The sequence below is a fragment of the Mustela nivalis genome (assembly GCF_964662115.1).
Source record: "Mustela nivalis genome assembly, chromosome: 6".
In the NCBI taxonomy this organism is placed as follows: Eukaryota; Metazoa; Chordata; class Mammalia; order Carnivora; family Mustelidae; genus Mustela; species Mustela nivalis.
The window spans coordinates 83,779,810-83,802,074 of record NC_139025.1 but is presented as its reverse complement, the minus strand read 5'-3'; the positions used below and the strand labels follow the sequence as shown (position 1 = coordinate 83,802,074).

The 22,265-nt window shown below is 36.9% G+C and overlaps 1 protein-coding gene across 4 annotated transcripts in view; it reads right to left on the bottom strand.

Moving 5' to 3' along the window:
- Window positions 1–22,265, bottom strand: part of TTBK2 (tau tubulin kinase 2) — a 157,972-nt gene that overhangs the window by 70,675 nt on the left and 65,032 nt on the right. For all 4 annotated transcript variants that reach the window (XM_082735393.1, XM_082735395.1, XM_082735394.1 and 1 more), the window contains 2 exons: window positions 6,473–6,546; window positions 1,034–1,174 (listed from right to left, as the gene is read on the bottom strand). In XM_082735393.1, the coding sequence (XP_082591519.1) occupies window positions 1,034–1,174; window positions 6,473–6,546 (215 nt within the window). The remainder of the gene's footprint in view (window positions 1–1,033; window positions 1,175–6,472; window positions 6,547–22,265) is intronic.

The window sequence follows — 22,265 nt, the reverse complement described above, 5'->3', positions numbered from 1 at the left end:
GGAAGCATTTCAAAACAGACTTACATGAAATACACTTTGCATTCTTCCCTTAAAAAATAAATGTAATGTTAAATGAGCACAAATCTGCAAAGATGGTATGTAAAAAGAGAATTTATAAAGGAAAAAGCAAAACTGCTACAAAAATTGTTAGCTTTTATTTTAAAATAGTGTTCTATTTAGGGAGTTTTCAGATGAAAATGGAAAGTCTTCAGTCACCATGCTTCTAAAGTAGTGACATTTAGTTTGGCATAGAATTGTGAGCAAGAGAAATCTATATTCCATTAAGCCTGACTCTACTAATGTTAATTTTAGTTGGCATTTTCATGTAAACTATTTAATTTTAGAAATCATGTAGCAACAGATGGATGTAATTTTCAACTGCACTAACCAACACATGATATATTTATAGTAAATACAGTATATCAGAAATGGATCATTTCCCCTTGTGAGCAATAAAAAAACAAAGAAGGAAAAATAAACGCATATTTCAGTTATGGAAATGACAATTTCTAAGAAAAAACAGAATAGAAAAAATACTATATATTGCCACTGTAGCACTAAGAAGAAAAAATAAGGTCTTTCATAATTGATGGTTCCTTATAAGTACAATTTGTCACTTGAGAAATAGTTCAGAGAACACAATGAATATAAAAGCCACATATGTATATATTTTTACACAGTATCAGGAAAAAGAAATCTAAAGAATGACTTCCAATTTAGGTGTTAAGTAGGAATGTTAACACACATAATAATAATAGTCAAGCATTATTAATTTTTACTTTGGCTGAGAGCAACATTTTCATTGTATGAAAAAAGCTCCTGAATGTTAAATTGTAGTTTGTAATTCAAATTTTTTTTTTAAATTAAGAGGCAAGTTATATTTTGCTTCTAGTTACAGAATTAAAATATTACCTTGTATTTAATAATAGAAAGCAAATACAGAAAGCTACATTCATAATTTATTGTGTCCCTTCATTAGATTAAGAGTACAAAGCAAACTCATTCTGTGCTCTGACTTGAAAAGGCCTCTTACCGGTTTGATGTCTCGGTGCAAGAATCCCACAGAATGGATGCTCTCAATAGACTCGAGAATCTGTCTACCCAACCGAAGAGTAGTGCTAATGGTGAATGTGCCCCGGGACTGGCTACGACGTAGATCTGCCAGATTCCGACCCTGTGTAAACCAAATAAACACTTTCACATATGGTACTATGCTATAAAAGAAGAGCGGGAAGTTATTCGTTTACCATTAAAAATGACTTGACAGGGGGGGACGTCTGGGTGGCTCAGTTGGTTAAGCAGCTGCCTTCAGCTCAGGTCATGATCCCAGCGTCCTGGGATCGAGTCCCACATCGGGCTCCTTGCTCGGCGGGAGCCTGCTTCTCCCTCTGCCTCTCCCTGCCATTCTGTCTGCCTGTTCTCGCCCTCCCCCGCTCTCCAATAAATAAATAAAATCTTTTAAAAAAAAAAAAATGACTTGACAGGGGAACCTGGGTAGCTCAGTTGGTTGAGCATCCAAGTCTTGGTTTCCGCTCAGGTCATGGTCTTGGGGTTGTGGGATGGAGCCCTGAGCAGCGCAGGACCCACACTCAGTAGAGCCTCTGCTTGGGATTCTTTCTCTCCCTCTACCCCCCACCCCCTGGCTCATGCTCTCTCTCAAATAAATAAATCTTTAAAAAATTTCTGACAGGGCGCCTGGGTGGCTCAGTGGGTTAAGCCACTGCCTTCAGCTCAGGTCATGATCTCAGGGTCCTGGGATGGAGTCCCTCATCGGGCTCTCTGATCGGCAGGGAGTCTGCTTCCTCCTCTCTCTCTCTCTGCCTGCCTCTCTGCCAAATAAATAAATAAAATCTTAAAAAAAAAAAAATTCTGACAGAGCAAGGATTTTACACAAATCGTGACCCTCTCATTCCGGAGAAGAGATTCCATTAAGGTTTAGCATGAATGTTTCAAAGAAATTTAAGAATAACCAGAAGTTTTTGAACTTACTATGTTTTTGAGTCATCATGTTTCCGTCTTTCATGCCATAACAAAATATAGTCTTGATTATTTGAAAATATAGAAAACATATGTACCCAGAACAATAATTCCAAATATAAAATAAGTGATAATCTACAATAATGAGTTTTACAATCCCATGAGTAGCTAATAACTTACAAGCATTCCAATCATTTTTTTCTCAAAAATCAGTATTTTGATTTCTAAAAATATACCTGAGAAATACTGGAACTTTATTTGTAAACAACTTCCACCATTATAAAAGCTTTTGAAGGAAAATCAATTAATTTGATTTATGACAGTAGTAATGATTCTAAAATTTCAAATCAGTTATTTTTTAATCTCTTTAAATTATTTATTTATTTATTTATTTATTTGTCAGAAAGAAGGAAAGAGCACACAAGCAGGGGGAGCAGGCAGAGGGAAAAGCAGACTCCCCCCTCAGCAAGGAACCCGGGCTAGGACTTGATTCCAGGACCCCAGGATCATGACCTGAGCTGAAGGTAGATGCTTATTCAACAGGCCACCCAGGCGTCCCTAAAATTTCACATCTTTTAAAATGTAAACTAAGGTAACAACTAACAAAATCCAAAAAGATAAAATATAAGGCTAGCAGGAGTATGGGGAAAAGTTATTAACATGGTAAATACATGCAGGTTTTATTCACCTAATTAAAATTAAAAACTTCACAGTATAAATTGGAAGGGGAGGTGAATCATGAGAGACTATGGACTCTGAAAAACAATCTGAGGGGTTTGAAGTGGCAGGGGGGTGGGAGGTTGGGGTACCAGGTGGTGGGTATTATAGAGGGCACGGATTGCATGGAGCACTGGGTATGATGAAAAAATAATGAATACTGTTTTTCTGAAGATAAATAAATTAATTTAACAAAAAAAAAACTTCACAGTATAAACTAAATAAATAAAAGTAAATAAATAAAAGTAGTTATTATTTGTTACAAAGAAAAACTGAAAACAATCCACATATCTATCAATAAATGAAAGGTTAAATAAATTATGGTACACTCATCTTACTGACTGGTACACAGCCACCAGGGATTCTTATTCATAACACAGAATGAATATTATTGAATGGAAAAAAAATCATTTTCCCCTAAGTAATTCTATAAATTTAACATGATCCCAATAAAAATGCAAGTGGATTTTACAACTAAAAATGTGAAGTGAACCTAAAAGAAAATAATATAATGAACCCTCATATAACTACTCATCACCAAGAATTAACAATTATCAATTCATAGCTAATCTTGTTTTACCTGTTTGTTACCTACTCCCCCACACCTTTGCAATGCACACCCTTTTCCTTCCCACACATATATATGCTGGATTATTTTCATGTAAATCCCCATATCATTTCATCTACATATATTTAAAAGTGTGTAAGAGCAAAGAGATAAAAATAAGTTGTCAGCAACCCTACTGTCACAAATTTGAACTAGAAATATCTACTTTCTCTTTTAAAAAATGTGTACCCTGAACCTATCCACTTGAAATGAATTTAAAACAATGTTCAACCCAATTGCAAGAGATACCCATAGCCTCTAGAGTTTGTGGTCTCTCAATACCATTTCCCATGAAGAGGAATCAGGGCTTACTGGATAAATGGCTGATTCTAGCTCTGAAGCATGAAACACACAGAATGAGCTTGGAACATGATATTGGATGAGAAAGTAAGGATGCTATTCAAAGACTGCTATAGTCTGGTCTTACCAAAATGAATCAGAATCCAACTTGAAAGAAGACCTATTGGTCGAAGATTGAGCAATTTGAACATTAAAAACAACTGCAATAATTGAGAAATATAAAAGATGTGAAATCCATGAACTCATATGCTTTTTAAAAAAGACAGAGCTCATCAGTCCTCTTTGGAAAATATTAGGGAACCAACTTGTTATTTTGAAAACTAGTAAACAGAAGAAAAGAAACAAGGGCAAATCCTGCCTTTCCTATATATAAAATTATCTCAGGTAACCTAATAGTTGAGGGAGTGCTTTTTTGAAGAATTCCAGCTATTAATTAAGGAAAACTGATAGAATTAGAATCATACACCTGCAACCCCACTGAAGTAATGGATCTAGGCAATGATTACTAATCAGTTGATAAAACCTAGAAGAAAAACTACTGGGAGCTTTAAAAAGGATGCATCAGGCTGACTGTCCCTGAATCTCAAGGATCAATCCTAAGAATATTAAAAAGAGACAACCCAGACATTGCCTAGGGATGAGATGCAAGAAGAACCTACCACTCACCTCTGAAGTACTCTAGCTAATTAAAAACAAAGATCTAATCACCAGTTTACAGAAAATACAGTGGATAGAACAACATGTTAAATAAGGAGGGAGATAATCAGCAAACTCCAGAATATGTGAACTTCATGACAAGTGACATCATTTTTGTCAATGACAATATGAACAACAACAAAAAAAAACTGTAAAAAAAAGAAATAGAGGGAACCTATAAAGTAAAGAAGGTTTAAGAATTATATCCACCAAATGCAACATGTGGAACCCTCTGTGAAACCAGATTTAAGTAATCCAAATATTAAAAAAAAATAAAATAGAAGATATACAATAAGGAAATCTGAAGATTATCTTGATATTTAATGCTATTATTAAGGAATTACTGTATACTGTGATTAAGAGGAGAAAAAGAGTCTCTCTTAGGAATACATATTCATGTATTTCCAGATAAAATATGCTTCCATTTTGCTTTGAAATAATCGGTGGAGGTAGAGGAGAGGAAGAATACACCAGGAACAAGATGGATCATGTACTGATAACTACTGAAGCTGGGTGATGAGGACAAAGGTGTTCATTATACTATTTTATTTTGTGTATGTTTAATTTTTTTCACAATAAGAAAAAATTCTTAAAATAAGGCAGCTCTGATGTTAGGAAATCTAGATCTACATCTGTATGATTATAAGATTCAAAAATTTTTTTGCCCCTCCCTAGGTGATAACGCTTTTTCACAAATTTGGCTTTCACCCTTTGGCTATATGAAAGCTGCTCATGTAAAGCTTCAATGGTGAAAGGAAATTTCATGAGACTCTTCCCAGATTTTGCAGGTAGAAATGAGAAAAGAAGCACAAATTCTCAAACCCGTAAGATTTCAAGACCCAGATTTTAAGAGCCGCCCAGGTGCCCCAGTCCTTAAAATTTTTAAGGCAGGTATTCTACAACTGAATCACCAAGAGGAAAAGGGTAATAAAGAATAATAAATTTAGGGGGCGCCTGGGTGGCTCACTCAGTGGAGCATAAAATTCCTGATTTTGGCTCAGGTCATGATCTCTGGATCATGAGATCGAGCCTGCATCAAGCTCTGTCCTGAGCATGGACCTGCTTAAGATTTTCTTTCAACCTCTCCTTCTGCCCCTCCTGCCCTCCATACCCAAAAGAATTGAGGATTTTTAGAAAAAATTAAAAGTGGCAGTGAGAAGCTGACTATGTAAATTTTATCACAATACACAAGGGGAAACATAGTATTTATCTTCAATATGTCATGTAAGATAGAGTACCCTCTAACAATTATATTAGCTTTACTCCAAATCAAGTCAATCATAACTGTACAGATGCATGGCTAATGGTGGATAATTTTCTTATGAACAGGAAAAAATACTGCAGAAAGTCAATTGGAAAGGTTGTTGGATAAATCCAGAGGAGCCTGCCAAAGGTCACAAAGGCCATCGTTATCTGATCTACACTGGTCTCCTTAGTTTTCTGAAACTTTTTCTGAATTTCTTTCCTCTGCTCTCCCAATTCAACTCCACTCTCCATCTAGGAAACAGAACTATGTTAATGAATGAAAAAAGAAAAAGGAATGCATTTCTCCTATGTATCAAGTAATACTTAAATTTTCAAGCAGTCAAAGTTGGTTCTTGAGCACATAAATTAAAAACTAGAGGTAACAAAGAGAGGAAGGGAGAGGGACTGGGCAAGATTCCTATCCAATAATCCATGTGGGGATTGAAAAACTGCAATGATGATAATCAATGGATAGTTGACAAGAACAACCCTTCCAGAGGGAAAAATGAAACAAGACAAAACCAGAGAGGGAGACAAAGGATAAGAGACTCTTAACCTCAAGAAACAAACTGAGGGTTGCTGGAGGGGAGGGGGTTGGAAGGGATGGGGTAACTGGGTGATGGACATTACAGAGGGTATGTGCTATGGTGAGTGTGGTGAATTGTGTAAGACTGAGGATTCACAGAGCTGTACCCTTGAAACAAATAATATATTATATGTTAATTTAAAAAATAGCAAAAAAAAAACCCAAAACGAACAACCCTTCCATCTTTGGGAAAATCTATGTCAAATCTGTTTAAATGAAATTCCATCTGCATAATATAAAACATTCTGAGATGATACCAAGAATTCTATTTTATTCATATCTGCTGAAATTAGGTACTTTGATCAAAACTGAAATATTTTAAGATACATTTCCAAGTAACCTACCTGCAACTGCATGACCACATAGTTGAATCGATCATTCCTCCCACAGCCAATAAATCTACAAACATGGTCTTTCCCTGGATAAAAGAAAGAAAGAAAGACAGAAAACAGTGCAAAAGGTTATGCTATGATTTCTCTTCTAAATAATTAATAATTTGCTTTTTTGCATAGTATTTTATAGTTGAATATAAAGGACCTGTCTTAAGAACCTTAAAAATAGGAAATCTGTATTATTCAAATTTTCTATCCACCTCCCCCTGGACCCTACATTGCTCTGTGTGTAGTCAAACACATGTTTATTGAATGAATAAATAAATGAATGAGGAAATAAATGAAAGATAACTTATTTATGAAGTAAAGAATTAAAAGGTCATTGCAGATCAACTTGCCTGGATATTATACGTATGAAAACCGAGAAGAGCAATAAATAAGAACTCTGTTAGGAATATAAAACCTGGGGGATACAAATATTATATTTATAATATAAATTTATTGTATAAATATAAATCCTGAAATATATATGTATATATATAAATATAATATAAATTCATTTTATAAGTATAAATCCTGAATTTCAGATATGGTCTGCCATTCACCAATATATGACTTCAGTCCCTTAATCACTTAATCTTTCTTTGCCTCAATGATTTGGATTAGTTCAGTGGTTTCCAACCTGGGTTTTACCTATGAAATCCAAGGAAGTGCTGACTAGGGTGCAGAGGAAGGCAGAGTGGAACAGGTAGAAATCCAGAGTCTGCCCTGATTCAACAAAAGCAAGCAAAGGTCCTAGAAAAGGATTAACACTGGTGGGCTCCAGGGCAAGAAGAGGGCATTTTGTCTGGAGCATAGTGAATGAAGGGAGAACAGAATGAGGAGATGCTGGAGAAGCAAGAGACATGAGGCCCTGAAGGGTCTTAGACTCTATAACAAGGAAAGTAAGCCACATGGAAAAGTCAGTTTTTCTCAGCCCCAGCTATGTATCAAAATCATCTTGGAAAACTTTGTAAATTCCTGCACTCTTTAGTGATTCAGAATTGGTGGGGAAAAATACAGGTTGGAGCTTTTCAAAAGTTCTCTAAGTGTTCCAAAAGCAGATGGGCCATGGATGGATATATGATCTATTGGATCTATTGCTGGGTAAAGAGAAGCATCTACAAAACTTTAAGATGAGGAAAAACACACTTAAAACATTGTACTTTAGAACACTGCTATGGTGGCAATGACAGACCACACAGAGGTCAACTCTAAAGGCAGAAAGGTCACTCTGGGAACAGTTACAATATCCCGAGAGAGAAGAGGGTTTAAATGATAAATAGTATAGGAGAGATGGAAAAAATAAGATAAATATGAGAGATACCAAAGACAATTTCTGGCTAGAAACTGGTACAATTAAATGGTAAGTTGTACCAAAATAAGAGAATATATAGTAGGTTGTATAGGCTGTAAGGGATATTAGAATGTTGAGTTTAAGGACAATCTGGTGAATTTAGCAGACAATTGTAATTTTAAGCCTGCTGCTGAGCAAAAAGCTGAGCTGAAGAAATACACTGGGGAACCATAAGTTCATGGAAGACAGACAGAACTACACACACCGATGGAAAACAACCAAGTAGGAAGAATATAAAGAATGAGAAGAAAATCAATCTAAGAACTGAATTTTAGAAAATGAAACATTTAGAGCATGGGAAAAAATAAAAGAATGCATAAAGGGAAACAAGTGATAGCCAGAAAGGTATGAGAAAACTATGAGAAAGAGGTATTATAGACATACAATGAGAAAAAACATTTTGGCTAATGGCAAATGCTATAGAAAGGCTGAGAAGTGCTGGTTAATATAAAAATTAAGAAGTCACTAGTGAGTAGAAAGGGCGACAGCCAGTCTTCAATGGAATAAAGTATGAGTCAACTATGAGGCAGTGAGGGTAATCTTTGAAGAAGTTTGCCTGTAAAGTGAGCAAGTCATACGCCAAGAGATGGACGGGCAAGATTTGGTGAATAAATGAGAAATACACCTCAAAATTAAAACAAAAACAAAAACAAAAACTTTCTACTGACAGACTTAAAATACAAATACAATCCAGACTTATTTTAGTTAATAATTCAACTTCTTTACACTATTCTCTCTTTCTCTGTGGTTTTGCTGGAAAGGGTTGGAACTCATAAAAAATATGTTCAATGGGAGCAATAATTCCCAGTGTGTACAATGCATGTGCATCACTTTACATGTATTTTATAAATATTTGCAAAACTGTGTCTGTCATCTAGTAAACTGCAGTAAGAATGAAAGAATGAAATGACAGCCAATTAGCAATTTACTTTTTCCCTCAGCTTCAAACAAACAATTTAAAAATCATTTAGGAAGTTATTTTATTCTTATTATCCATTAAAAATTCCACCTTCCTAGCATATAACATTTAAATTATGGATGTCTATTACAAAGACATTTCAACCATCTAAAAACAAAAGCCATACTGTATTTAATGCTTCTCAGAATGTTCTTTCAAAAATATCTTATGGTATATAACACCAAAATACTATTTATCTCTTGATAGTGAAAACATCCTACTTATATAAAAAAAAAAAAAAGAAATCAAATAAACTGTAGATCCTTGACTGATAAACAAAATACAAAGTCTGTAGCAAACTCTTTAGGATTCACCAACACATCTTCATTGATATCGGTTAGAGCTTAATTGAGTTCTTAACTCACACTTTTTAGCATAGTGTACTATTGCTCTTATATTTTAGATACATGCAATTAGTGAAAATCCTTGGTTCAATAATATGTACAAATTTTTAGAAGCATGAAGAAACTACAATTTAACGGAACAGTAATTCTTCACCACCACTTAGAGTATAAAAATAACTATTGTAATAACTAGTACAAACTGAGTACAGGGACCGTATCTATCTTGTTCTGGTGACTAGCACAGCACCTGTCAATTAGTGAAATGCCCAATTAGTATCTGTGAATAAACAAATTAATATAAATAATGATAGCTGGTAAAACATGCATAATATGCAAGCATATTGTGCCAGGCATTATATTAAGTGCTTTACATGCATTTAATCTTCACACCTTAAGTATTATTATTTTCCCCATTTTTCAGATATGAAGAATTCTGCAAAATAATCTCTAAAAATGAAGGAAGCAGGGTAAGTTATACTTGAAAGTGTTAATAATTCAAAATCATTGCTGTGGAGAAAGAGAAACCAAAGGGAAAGAGAATTAGCTTGCTAAACCCATAATATATAAGGAGAGACCTAATAAACTGTCATTAGTTAAGAGTCCTGAGGAGAATCCAGAACTACATCAATCTTTATAAGTCAGGCAGTCTCCTAGGTCAAACCTAGCTGGTAAGCAAACAAACAAACAAACAAAACAAGACAGTCCCACACTATGCACTGCTAGGCGTGATTATGATTCCACGTTCACAAAAATAGTTATTCAACTTCATGCACCGTAAGATTAGAGGAGAGGTCCAGAAATATTACAGAAACCACACAAAGTCCCTAGATAAACCATTTTATAAAGTTTTAAGAACTCCCAGTATAAAAGACATGTAAATAGTCTTTTTAAAGAAGATTTTATTTTAGGACATCTGTGTGGCTCAGTCCGTTAAGTGCCTGCCTTCACCTCAGGTCATGATCCCAGGGTTCTGGGATGGAGCCCTACATCAGGTTCCCTGCTCAGCCGGGAGTCTGCTTCTCCCTCTCTGACTGCCCCTCCCTCACATTCATGTCCACGTGCTCTCTGTCTCTCTCTCTCAAATAAATGAATAAAATCGTTAAAAATAAATAAATAAAAGATTTTATTTTTAAGTAATCTCTTCATCCAACTCTGAGATCAAGATTTGCACACTCTACCAACTGAGCTAGCCAAGTGCCCCCATGACATCTAAATAATCTTAATGTCAGACTAGGACAGGAGTGATATCAAACCCACACCAATCCTCATTTTATTCCTACTTAATAACTTCCCATACATTCTCATTAAAGGCACCAGAATATGATACATAAATTTAATTGCAGCATCATTAGGCTATACTGTCTTTGCTTGTCTGACCCCTAGACTGTAAGTACTCCTAGGGTAAGGGCTCTAATACCCAGCTCTGCACAGGGTACACACTAACTAAACAATGAATAAGTTTTTTACAATACTTTTATTGGAACATTATTAATGTACCAGTAAATTCACCCATTTAAAGTGTAATTCAATTGTTTTTAGTATATTCACAGTTGTACAACCACCACCATAATCAACATTAGAACATTTTCAACAGCCCTACCCCACCCCACCAAAAAACCCATACTTATTAGTTGTCACTTCCACTTCCCCCTGCAAATCCCCCAACCCCATGAGAGTCAGTCCCACTAAACTACTTTCTATCTCTACAGACCTGACTATTCTGGACATTTCACATAAATGGAATCATACAATAAGTAGTTTTTGTGACTGGTTTCTTTCACCTAGCATAATGTGTTCAAAACTCATCCATGTCGTGGCAGGTATCAATATTTCACTTCTTTTCATTGTCAATAATATCCATTATGTAGCTATGCTTAATCTTATATAGTTATTAATATGTTTAATCTTAAGCAGTCCATAGGAACTGCTGGACTGTTGTCCAAAAAAGCTGCACAACTTTATATTCCTACCGGTAACATATGAGGCTTCTAATTTCTCCACATCCTCACCAACTCCTGTTATTATCTGTATTTCTTTTTACTGTAGTCATCCTAGTGAGAGTGAACTGACATCTCAGTATAATTTTGATTTACATTTCCATAATCACTAATAATGTTGAGCATCTTTTCATGTGCTTACTGGCAATCTGTATATCTTCTCTGGAGAAATGTCTATTCAGATCCTTTGCTGATTTTTAAATTGTGTTTTGTGTCTCTATTACAGAGTTTATGAGTTCTTTATATATTCTAAATACAGTCCTATCAGATGCATGATTTGAAAATATTTTCTCCTATTCGGTGGGTTGTCTGTTCACATTTTTTTAAAAATTTATTTTATTTATTTAACAGAGAGAGAGCACAAGTAGGGGTAGCTGCAGGTAGAGGGAGAAACAGGCTCCCCGCCAAGCAGCGAGCCCAATACAGACTCAATCCCAGGACCCTGGGATCCTGACCTGAGTGAAGGCAGTTGCCTAACAATTGAGCCACCCAGGTGCTGTGTCTGTTCACCTTCTTGATGGTGATCTTTGAAGCACAAGAGTTTTTAAATGTGATGAAGTCCAATTAATCCATTTTTTGTTTTGCTGTTTTACAGTTTTAGCAACATAACTAAGGACTCATTGCCTAATCCAAGATTACAAAGATTTACACATATGTTTTCTTGTAAGAGTTTTATGTTTAAGTCTTTGATCCACTGTGAAGAAATTTTTTAAAGATTTTATTTTATTTTATTTTATTTTTGAGGTGTCTTCCCTCTATTCTTTTTTTTTTTTTTTTTCTTTTCAGCTTTAACAGTATTCATTGTTTTTGCACCACACGCGGGGCTCCATGCAATCTGTGCCCTCCCTAATACCCACCACCTAGTTCCCCCAATCTCCCACCCCCTGCCCCTTCAAAACCCTCAGAAAGATTTTATTTTTTTATTTGTAAGTAAATTCTACATCTTATATAGGGCTTGAATTTATGACCCTGAGATCAAGAGTCAAATGCTCCACCAACTAAGCCAGCCAAGTGCCCCCATTTTAAATAAATTTTTATATATGGGTTTATATATGGTACGAGGTAAGGGTCCAACTTCATTCTTTTGCATGTGTATAACTGAGATGGAAGACACACTCCTCTTGTGTTTCTCCTTTACTCTTCCACTACTACCACACTCAAAACTCTTCTGATACCAGATGTGTGGACTTTCCACACATCAAGCTATTCTCCTCGAGACCGGCTGGCTGGGTGTCTGTCCTATAATTTAGTTCAATTCTATCTACCTGGAGTTTACATCAGATCCCCAAAAGGGCTTAGTTCTGCAACACTGCCCCTACTTGAAATGCCAATCCCAAGTCCCAGGTTGTCACCTGTATAAATGACCCCCTCCTTGGGTTTGACAGTTTGCTAGCTTATAGAATTCAGGGAGATACTTAGATTTACCAATATATTACAAAGGCTATAATAAAGAGTACAGATGAGCAGCCAGATTTAGAGACACATAGGGAGAGCTGTGTGGGAAGTGGTGCAGAGCTGCCGTGCTCCTTCTGTGTGCACCACTCTTCCAGCACCTCCAAGTGTGCACCAGCTCAGAAGATCTCTGAACCCCATCCTTCTGGAATCTTTACTACTTCCCAGAGGACAGAGGGTAAGGCTGAAAATTCCCAACTTCTAATCATGACCTAGTCTTTCTCGTGACCTGCCATCATCCTGAAGCTATTAAGGAGCCCACCAAGAGTTGCTTCATTGGAACACGAGAAACTCCTATCGCCCAGGAAATGCTTAGGAACACAGGAGCTCTGTGTCAGGAACCAGTGTCCTAGCCAAAAGTACTAAGACCAAGTATCAGAACAAAAGTTACTCCTAGTGCTGTTATCACTCAAGAGATTACATGGATTATAAGAGGTCTCTGCCAGGAACTAGGAGCAGAGACCAATATATGTGCTGTTTATTCTTTTACAATATCCAATGGAGTCATGCTGGCACCATGTTTTGAAAAGGCTCCTTTCCCCATTGAATGTTCTTGGCACCCTTGTCAAAAATAAACTGACCATAGGGCGCCTGGGTGGCTCAGTGGGTTGTCTCTGCCTTTGGCTCAGGTCATGATCTCAGGGTCCTGGGATCGAGCCCCACATCGGGCTATCTGCTCAGCAGGGAGCCTGCTTCCTCCTCTCTCTCTCTCTGCCTGCCTCTCTGCCTACTTGTAATCTCTCTCTGTCAAATAAATAAATAAAATCTTTAAAAAAAAAAATCTTTAAATAAATAAATAAATAAACTGACCATAATGTGACACCTTCTGGACTTTCAATTTTTTCCACTGATCTACATTTCTATCTATACGCCAGTACCATAATTACTATCATTCTGTAGAAAGTTCTGAAATCAGAAAGTTTCAATACTTCAGCTTCATTGTTCTTTTTCAAGGCTGTTTTCCCTTATTATAATCCTCTTCATTTCTGTAAGTTCAAAAGAAATGTCCCCTCTTTCATTCCTGGTTTTAGTAATTTGATTCTTCATTTTTTCTTGGTCTGTCCAGCTAAAGGTATGTTAATTTCGTTCTTTTTTTTTTTTTTCAAAGAACCAATTTTTGGGTTTTTTTTTTTGTTCCCCTTCTTGTTTTTCTACCCTCTATTTCATTCATTTCCACTGTAATCTTTACTATTTCCTTCCTTCTCCTTGCTTTAGATTGTTTTGTTTTTGTTTAAAGCATACTTCCCTCTGAGCAAAGAGCCCGACGTGGGGCTCAAACCCAGGACCCTGGGATCATGATCTGAACCAAAGGCAGACACTTAAGAGACTGAGCCACCCAGGCATCCAAGAAGGGGCTTGAACTCACAAACCCAAGATCAAGAGTCAAATGCTCTACCGACTAAGACAGCCAGGTTGGCTCTGCTACCTTTAGGTTTAATTTGTTCTTCCTTCTCTACGTCATAAGGTGGAAGGTTAGGTAATTTACTGGAGGTCTTTTTGGCTTCTCAATATAGGTGTTCACTGTTATAAGTTTCTGTTTAAGCACTGCTTAAACTGAACCCCATAATTTTGGCACCTTGTGATGATATATAAATTAAGGAATCTACAGAAAATCACTTTGAAATCTTAAAAGATGGGGTCATTGATGCCATATACCATGTGGGACAGCCTATTATTTTTCTTTGAAGAAGACACAAGACTGAAGGAAAGAAAAAAAAGGACTAGCTTAGAGTTAAATCTCATTCTGCCACTTAATAATTATGGAACCTTAAGCAAGTCTCAGTTTCCTCAGCAAAACTATCGAGAAAATTAAATGACACAGCATATTTATAAAGGATTTTTTTTTTTTTTTTTGAGATCAAGAGTCAGACACTTAACTGATTGAGCCACCCAGGTACCCCATAAAACATCTTCCTGACTAAATATCCAGTGTTCATTCCCCCTTACTAATAGTACCCAAATTACCCAAATTGGGGAATGATCTTCCTTTATCATGTATCTACTATCTCAATGGGTTTGATCCACTCCCAGACCCAAAGTGGGGCATTAACTGCTCTAAAATCAGAGTAATAGATACATTTCTCTTTTGTTATGGAGATCAATTTGTTGATGGCAAGAAAACTAATTATTCAAGACTTAAGACATTCAATGTATGACAATACTCTGACAAATATATTTTTTTTCTTTTGTTTTCTAGGGATATTCTAATCAGAATGAAACCTAGTACGTTTCATATAACAATTATGAGAAGAATTTATTTTTTTTTAGATTTTATTTATTTATTTGAGAGAGAGAGAGCATGAGAAGTGGGAGGGTCAGAGGGAGAAGTAGACTTCCGCCGAGCAGGGAGCCCGATCAGGACTCTATCCCGGGACTCCAGATCATAACCTGAGCTGAAGGCAGTTGCTGAGTCACCCAAGCATCCCAAAATGTTATTTTTCAGGAGAAAAGAATGTAGCTCCCTTCCAGTTGCTATCAGCAACTATCTCTCAACCATGAAGGAAGCCAGCATAAGAATTAAGTCTACAATATGGAAGAGATAATCACACACAAAAAAGTCAGATGGACAGCCATATGCAAAAGAATGAAAACTAGACCCTATCTTATACTTTACACAAAAATCGACTCAAGATAGACTAAAGATTTGAATGTAAAACTTGAAACCATAAAATTCATAAAAGAAAACGTAAGGATAAGCTCCTTGACCCTGGTCTTGGCAATGATTTTTTGAATTTCACACCAAAAGCAAAGATGACAAAAGCAAAAATAAACAAGTGGGACTACACCAAATTATAAAACTTCTGCACAACAAAGAAAACCATCAACAAAATGAAAAGGCAACCTATTGAATGGGATATAAAACTTCTGCACAACAAAGAAAACCATCAACAAAATGAACCGGCAACCTACTGAATGGAATAAAATGGGATAAACCTTATCACATATTATATATGTGATAAGGGGTTAATATCCAAAAAACCAGGAAAAGATGCTGTATTTTGCCAAATGCTTTTCCTGTATCAATTCAGAGGACCATACGGTTCTTCTCTCTCCTCTTATTTAATGTTTTCTATCACACTGATTCATTTCCAAATGTTGAACCATCCTTGCATCCCAAGGATAAATCCCACCTAGTGTAAGGATGGAGGAACAGTCCTCAATTTCATAAAAACCATCTATGAAAAGTCACAGTGAAAATCATTCTCAATGGGGAAAAGCTGAAAGCCTTTCTGCTAAGATCAGGAACACAGGGGCATCTGGGTGGCTCAGTGGGTTAAAGCCTCTGCCTTCGGCTCAGATCATGATCCCAGGGTCCTGGGATCGAGCCCCGCATCGGGCTCCCTGTTTGGCAGGGAGCCTGCTTCCCTCTCTTTCTGCCTACTTGTGATCTCTGTCAAATAAATTAAAAAAAAAAAAACAGATCAGGAACATAATAAGGATGCCCACTCTCACCACTATTGTTCAGCATAGTACTAGAAGTCCTAGTAACAGCAAACGGACAACAAAAAGAAGTAAAAGGTATTCAAACTGGCATAGAAGAAGTAAAACTCTCTGTCTTTGCAGATGACAAAATACTTTATGTAGAAAGTGCTAAAGACTCCAGCTCAAAATTACTAGAACTCATACAGCAATTCAGTAATGTGGCAGGATACAAAATCAATGCACAGGTATCAGCTACGTTCTTATACACTAACAATGTAACTATAGAAAGATAAATTAGGGAATTGATTCCATTTACAATAGCACCAAAAATCATAAGATATCTTGGAATAAACCTAACCAAAGAGGCGAAGTATCTATACTCTAGAAACTACAGAAGACTTATGAAAGAAATTGAAGAAGACACAAAAAGATGGAAAAACATTCTGTACTCATGGATCAGAAGAATAAACACTGTTAAAATGTCTATGGTTCCCAGAGCAATCTATACTTTTAATGCCATCCTGATCAAAATACCAATGGCATTTTTCAAAGTGCCAAAACAAACAGTACTAAAATTTGTATGGAACCAAAAAAGACCCTGAATCACCAAGGGAAGGTTGAAAAAGAAAAACAAAGACAAGGCATCACGTTGCCTGATTTCAAGCTATATTACAAAGCTGTGATCACCAAGACAACGTGGTATTCGCACAAAAAAAGACACATAGATGATGGAATAGAATAGAGAGCCCAGACATGGACCCTCAACTCTATGGTCAACTAATCTTCGACAAAGCAGGAAAAAGTATCCAGCAGAAAAAAAGACAGTTTCTTCAATAAATGGTGCTGGAAAAACTAGATAGCTCTATACAGAAGAATGAAACTTGACTATTTGCTTACACCAAACACAAAAATAAACTCTAAACAGATAAACAACCTCAATGTGAGACAGGAATCCATCAAAGTCCTAGAAGAGAACATAGGCAGTAACCTCTTTGACATTAGCCACAGCAGCTTTTTTCAAGACATGTCTCCAAAGGCCAGGGAAACAAAAGCGATAATGAACTTGTGGGACTTCATCAAGATAAAAAGCCCCTGCACAGCAAAGGAAACAGTCAACCAAACAAAGAGGCAACCCATGGAATGGGAGAAGATATTTGCAAATGATACTACAGACAAAGGGCTGGAATCCAAGATCTATAAAGACCTTCTCAAATTAACACCCAAAAAACAAATAATCAAGTAAAAAAATGGGCAGAAGACATGAACAGACACTTCTCCAAAGAAGACATACAAATGGCTAACAGACACATGAAAAAATATTCATCATCATTAGCCATTAGGGAAATTCAAATCAAAACCACATTGAGATACCACCTTACACCAGTTAGAATGGCAAAAATTGACAAGGCAAGAAACAACAAATGTTGGAGAGGATGTGGAGAAAGGGGAACCCTCTTATATTGTTGGTGGGAATGCAAGGTGCTATTGCCACTATGGGAAAAAAGTGTGGAGGTTCCTCAAAAGTTAAAAATAGACCCAGCAATTGCACTATTGGTTATTTACACCAAAGATACAGATGTAGTGAAAAGAAGGGCCATATGCACCACAACGTTCATAGCAGCAACATACACAATAGCCAAACTGTGGAAAGAGCCAAGATGCCCTTCAACAGACAAATGGATAAAGATGATGTAGTCCATATACACAATGGAATATTACTCAGCCATGAGAAAGAATGAACACCCAACTTTTGTATCAACATGGATGGGCCTGGAGGAGATTAGGCTGAATAAAAGAAGTCAAGCAGATAAAGTCAATTATCATATGGTTTCACTTATTTGTGGAACATAAGGAATACAGCATGGAGGACATTAGGAGAAGGTAAGGAAAAATGAAGGGGGGGGAATCGGAGGGGAAGGTGAACCATGAGAGACTATGGACACCAGGAAACAAACTGAGGGTTTCGGGGGGGATGGGATGGGGGAATGGGTGAGTCTGATGGTGGGTATTAAGGAGGGCACATATTAAATGCAGCACCAGGTATTAAATGCAAACAGTGAATCATGGAACACTACATCAAAAACTAATGGTGAGGGGCACCTGGGTGGCTCAGTGGGTTTAAAAAAAACAAACAGACAAAAAAAACTAATGGTGACTAACATATAACATAAAATATATATATCTATATATCTATATATCTGATACAACTCAACAGCAAAAGACCAGTCTGATTTAAGAATAGGTACAGGGCCTGAGGCACAGTTTTCCAAAGAAGACAGTAAAATGGTAAACAGGTACATAAATAAGTGCTCAGTATCGTTAATCAGGAGTGAATAGCAAATCAAAGCCACAAGGAAATATTACCTCACACCATTAGAATGGTTATTATCAAAAAGACAAGAAATAACCAGTGCTGGTAAGGATGTGGAGAAAAGGGAATCCTGTGCTTCGTTGCTAGGAATGTAAATTGGTGTGGCCACCATGGAAAACAGTATGGAGTTTCCTCAAAATAAAAATAGTTTCTTAAAGATTTTATTTATTTGAGATAGAATGAGAGTGAGAGAGAGAGAGCGCACACAAGAGGGTGGGCAGCAGGAAGAGTGGGGAGCAGACTCCCCGCCAAGCAGGGAGTCTGATACAGGACTTGCTCCCAAGATTCCAGGATCATGACCTGAGCCAAAGGCAGACACTTAACTGACTGAGCCATTCAGGCTTCCCAGTAAAAATAGTTTCTTTGGAGAACAGTGTGGAGATTCCTTAAGAAATTAAAAATAGGGGGCACCTGGGTGGCTCAGTGGGTTAAGCCACTGCCTTCGGCTCGGGTCATGATCTCGGGGTCCTGGGATCGAGCCCCGCATCAGGCTCTCTGCTCAGCAGGGAGCCTGCTTCCTTCTCTCTCTCTGCCTGCCTCTCTGCCTGCTTGTGATCTCGCTCTGTCAAATTAAAAAAAAAAAAAAAACAGAAATTAAAAATAGAGCTTCCCTATGATCCTGCAATTGCACTATTAGGAATTTACCCCAAAGATACAGACATAGTGAAAAGAAGGGCCATCTGTACCCCAATGTTCATAGCAGCAATGGCCATGGTCACCAAACTGTGGAAAGAACCAAGATGCCCTTCAACGGACAAATGGATAAGGAATAATAAATGGATAATGGTATGTGGTCCATATACACTATGGAGTATTATGCCTCCATCAAAAGGATAAATACCCAACTTTTGTATCAACATGGATGGGACTGGAAGAGATTATACTGAATGAAAGAAGTCAAGCAGAGAGAGTTAATTATCATATGGTTTCGCTTGTGTGGTGCATAACAAATAACACGGAGGACATGGGGAGATGGAGAAGAGAAGGGAGTTGAGGGAAATTGGAAGGGGAGATGAACCATGAAGAGACTATGGACTCTGAAAAACAATCTGAGAGTTGTGAAGGGGCTGGGGATGGGAAGCTGGGGGAGCCAGGTGGTGGGTATTATGGAGGGCACATATTGCATGGAGCACTGGGTATAGTGCATAAACAATGAATTCTGTTACACTGAAAAGAAATCAAAGAAAATGGGCTTATAAAATAAATAAATACATTTTTAAAAAAGAAACAAAACAAATGAACAAAGGGAGAAAAAAGATACAATGCCATAAAAGACTCTTAACTGTAGAGAACAAACAAATGGTTACCAGAAGACAGATATATGGGAGATGGTTAAAACTGGTGAAGGGGATTAGGACTGGGACTGTCTTGATAAGCACTTAATGTGTGGAACTGATGGATCACTACATTGTATACTTGAAACTATTACAGCACTGCATGTTAACTACATTGGGATTAAAATTTTAAAAATTAAAAACAGAACTACCAAATGATCTAGCAATTCCACTTGTGGGTATATACCCAACAAATGAAATTACTATCTTGAAGAGACATCCCACGCCCATGTTAAATGCAACATTATTTACAATAGCTAAGACATGGAAAAAACTGATGTGTCCATCTATAAATGAATGGATAAAGAAAATATAGTATTTATATACACTATAATACTATGCAGCCATAAAAAAATAAGAAAATCTTGCCATTTGTATTAACATGGATTGGCCCTGAGAGCATTATGCTAAGTGAAATAAGTCAGACAGCAAAAACTTATACGTGGAATCTAAGAAAACCAAACTCACAGAAACACAGACAAGATCAGTAGTTCCCAGAAGTGGGGGGTGAGAGGTAGGGGAAACGGGTAAATATGGTTAAAAGGTACAAACTTCAGTTGTAAAATAAGTAAATCTTGGATATATAATGAAGAGCATGGTGATTACAGTTAACAAATTTTAAAAGTTCTCATCACAGGAAAAAGAAAGTAACTGTGAGGTGATAAACTCAACCATCTAAACTTACGGTAATCATTTTAAAATATATGTGTTTCAAATCTATGTTTAATCTACATATATTACAAAGTTGTAAGTCAAATACCTATACACACATATATAAGTACATATATGTATACATACACATATACATATACTGAGAGGGAAAAAAAGAGAATTGAAATCAAAATATACCTAAAGTCTACTCTACACCTCTGGATCTTTCAGTCTGGTATATAAGAAAAGTATATGTGCTCAAGACTACTTGAGGTAAATATCAGCTTTTTCATTTGCGAGCTTGGTACTCCATCTCTAAAAGCCACGTGAAGGGTAACAAAAGCACTTACCTCAAAGAGTTATTACATAAGTAAATCAGCTAAGGTATGTTTAATATTTAATGTACTACCTGGCATATAGTAAATGCTCAATATATGCTTCCTATTATTATCATTAGTGATTATAAACACAAATTTTAGAAAGAGACAGATCTAAGCTAAAATCTGGCTTTTTATCTTACCACTTTTTTGACTGTGGACAGATTATTTAACCTCTCTTAGACTGTATTTCCTCAACTATAAAATCTGGGGAAAGTTGTGGTAAAAACTAAATCAAATAATATTTTTTTAAAAAACATTTAAAACAATACCTGACACAGAAAGAATAAATGACTGCTAGCCTCTTCATTACATAATAGGTACAAATTGCTTTTTTAAAATGATTGTACCAGTTTATACTTCTGCTATCAGGACATGAGGAAGTTTTCTTTTCTCTGTCTTCACACCAATACATGGTACTGTCAGACTTTTTTTTTTTTTGCCAATCTGAAGGGAATGAAACAGTGTCTTGCTACATAACTTGCATTTCTCTAGTTACTAGTAAGTTTGAGTATCTTTTCATCTGTTTATTGATTGTTTAGGCTTCCTTTTTTGTGAATTTCCAGTCCTTACCCTTTGCCCATCTCCCCTCTGTCTACTCCTACCTTGGCCTAGGACATCACTATGTCATAGAGTATGTACTTGGAATCCTCAGCCTCTATGTTCTTCAAATACTTTAAGGCCCTCACTGGTTCCTTTACACTACATTCCTTTCTCTCCATATTACTGGTGCCACTTAACCTCTCACCTAAAGACTCAAGCCCACCTCACTCTTTCCCTGAGGCCCAGCAGGAAACATTTATGGAGTTCTAGCAACCACAATACTCTTGATGTCATGAACCATTCATCCTTGCTGCTAGTTTTGTCCTAACTCCCTGGTTTGGACAACTGAGCTTCTGCTTAGTTTCCCTTTTGTTCCCTTGTCAATGCTCCTATAGATCTTTTTATACATTCCTCTTTTTTCTTTTAAGATTTTATTTATGTATTTGACAGAGAGAGAAAGGGGGAGAGAGAGATCAATCACAAGTAGGCAGAGCAGCAGGCAGAGGGAGAGGGAGCAGCAGGCTCCCTGGTGAGCAGAGAGCCCAATGCGAGACTCGAACCCAGGCCCCTGGGATAATGACCTGAGCCAAAGGCAGACACTTAATCAACTGAGCCACCAGGCACCCCCATTCCTCTTTCTTTTTAGGTTTTATTTATTCATTTGAGAGAGAGCGAGCAAGAGGGCACGCACAAGCACAGGGGGGCAGCAGGCAGAGGGAAAGGGAGAAGCAGGCTTCCCATTGAGCAGGTAGCCTGATGCACAGCTCAACCTCATGACCCTGGGATCGTGACCTAAGCCAAAAACAGATGTTTAACCTACTGAGTACCCAGGTGCACCCACCTTCCTCTTTCTTGTATTTTTTATACATTTTTTGATAACTTATCATTCTATAACATCATTATTCATTCTCAGAGTCAGTCTGACTTGACTGTGAACTGCTGAGGACATAGACCATGCC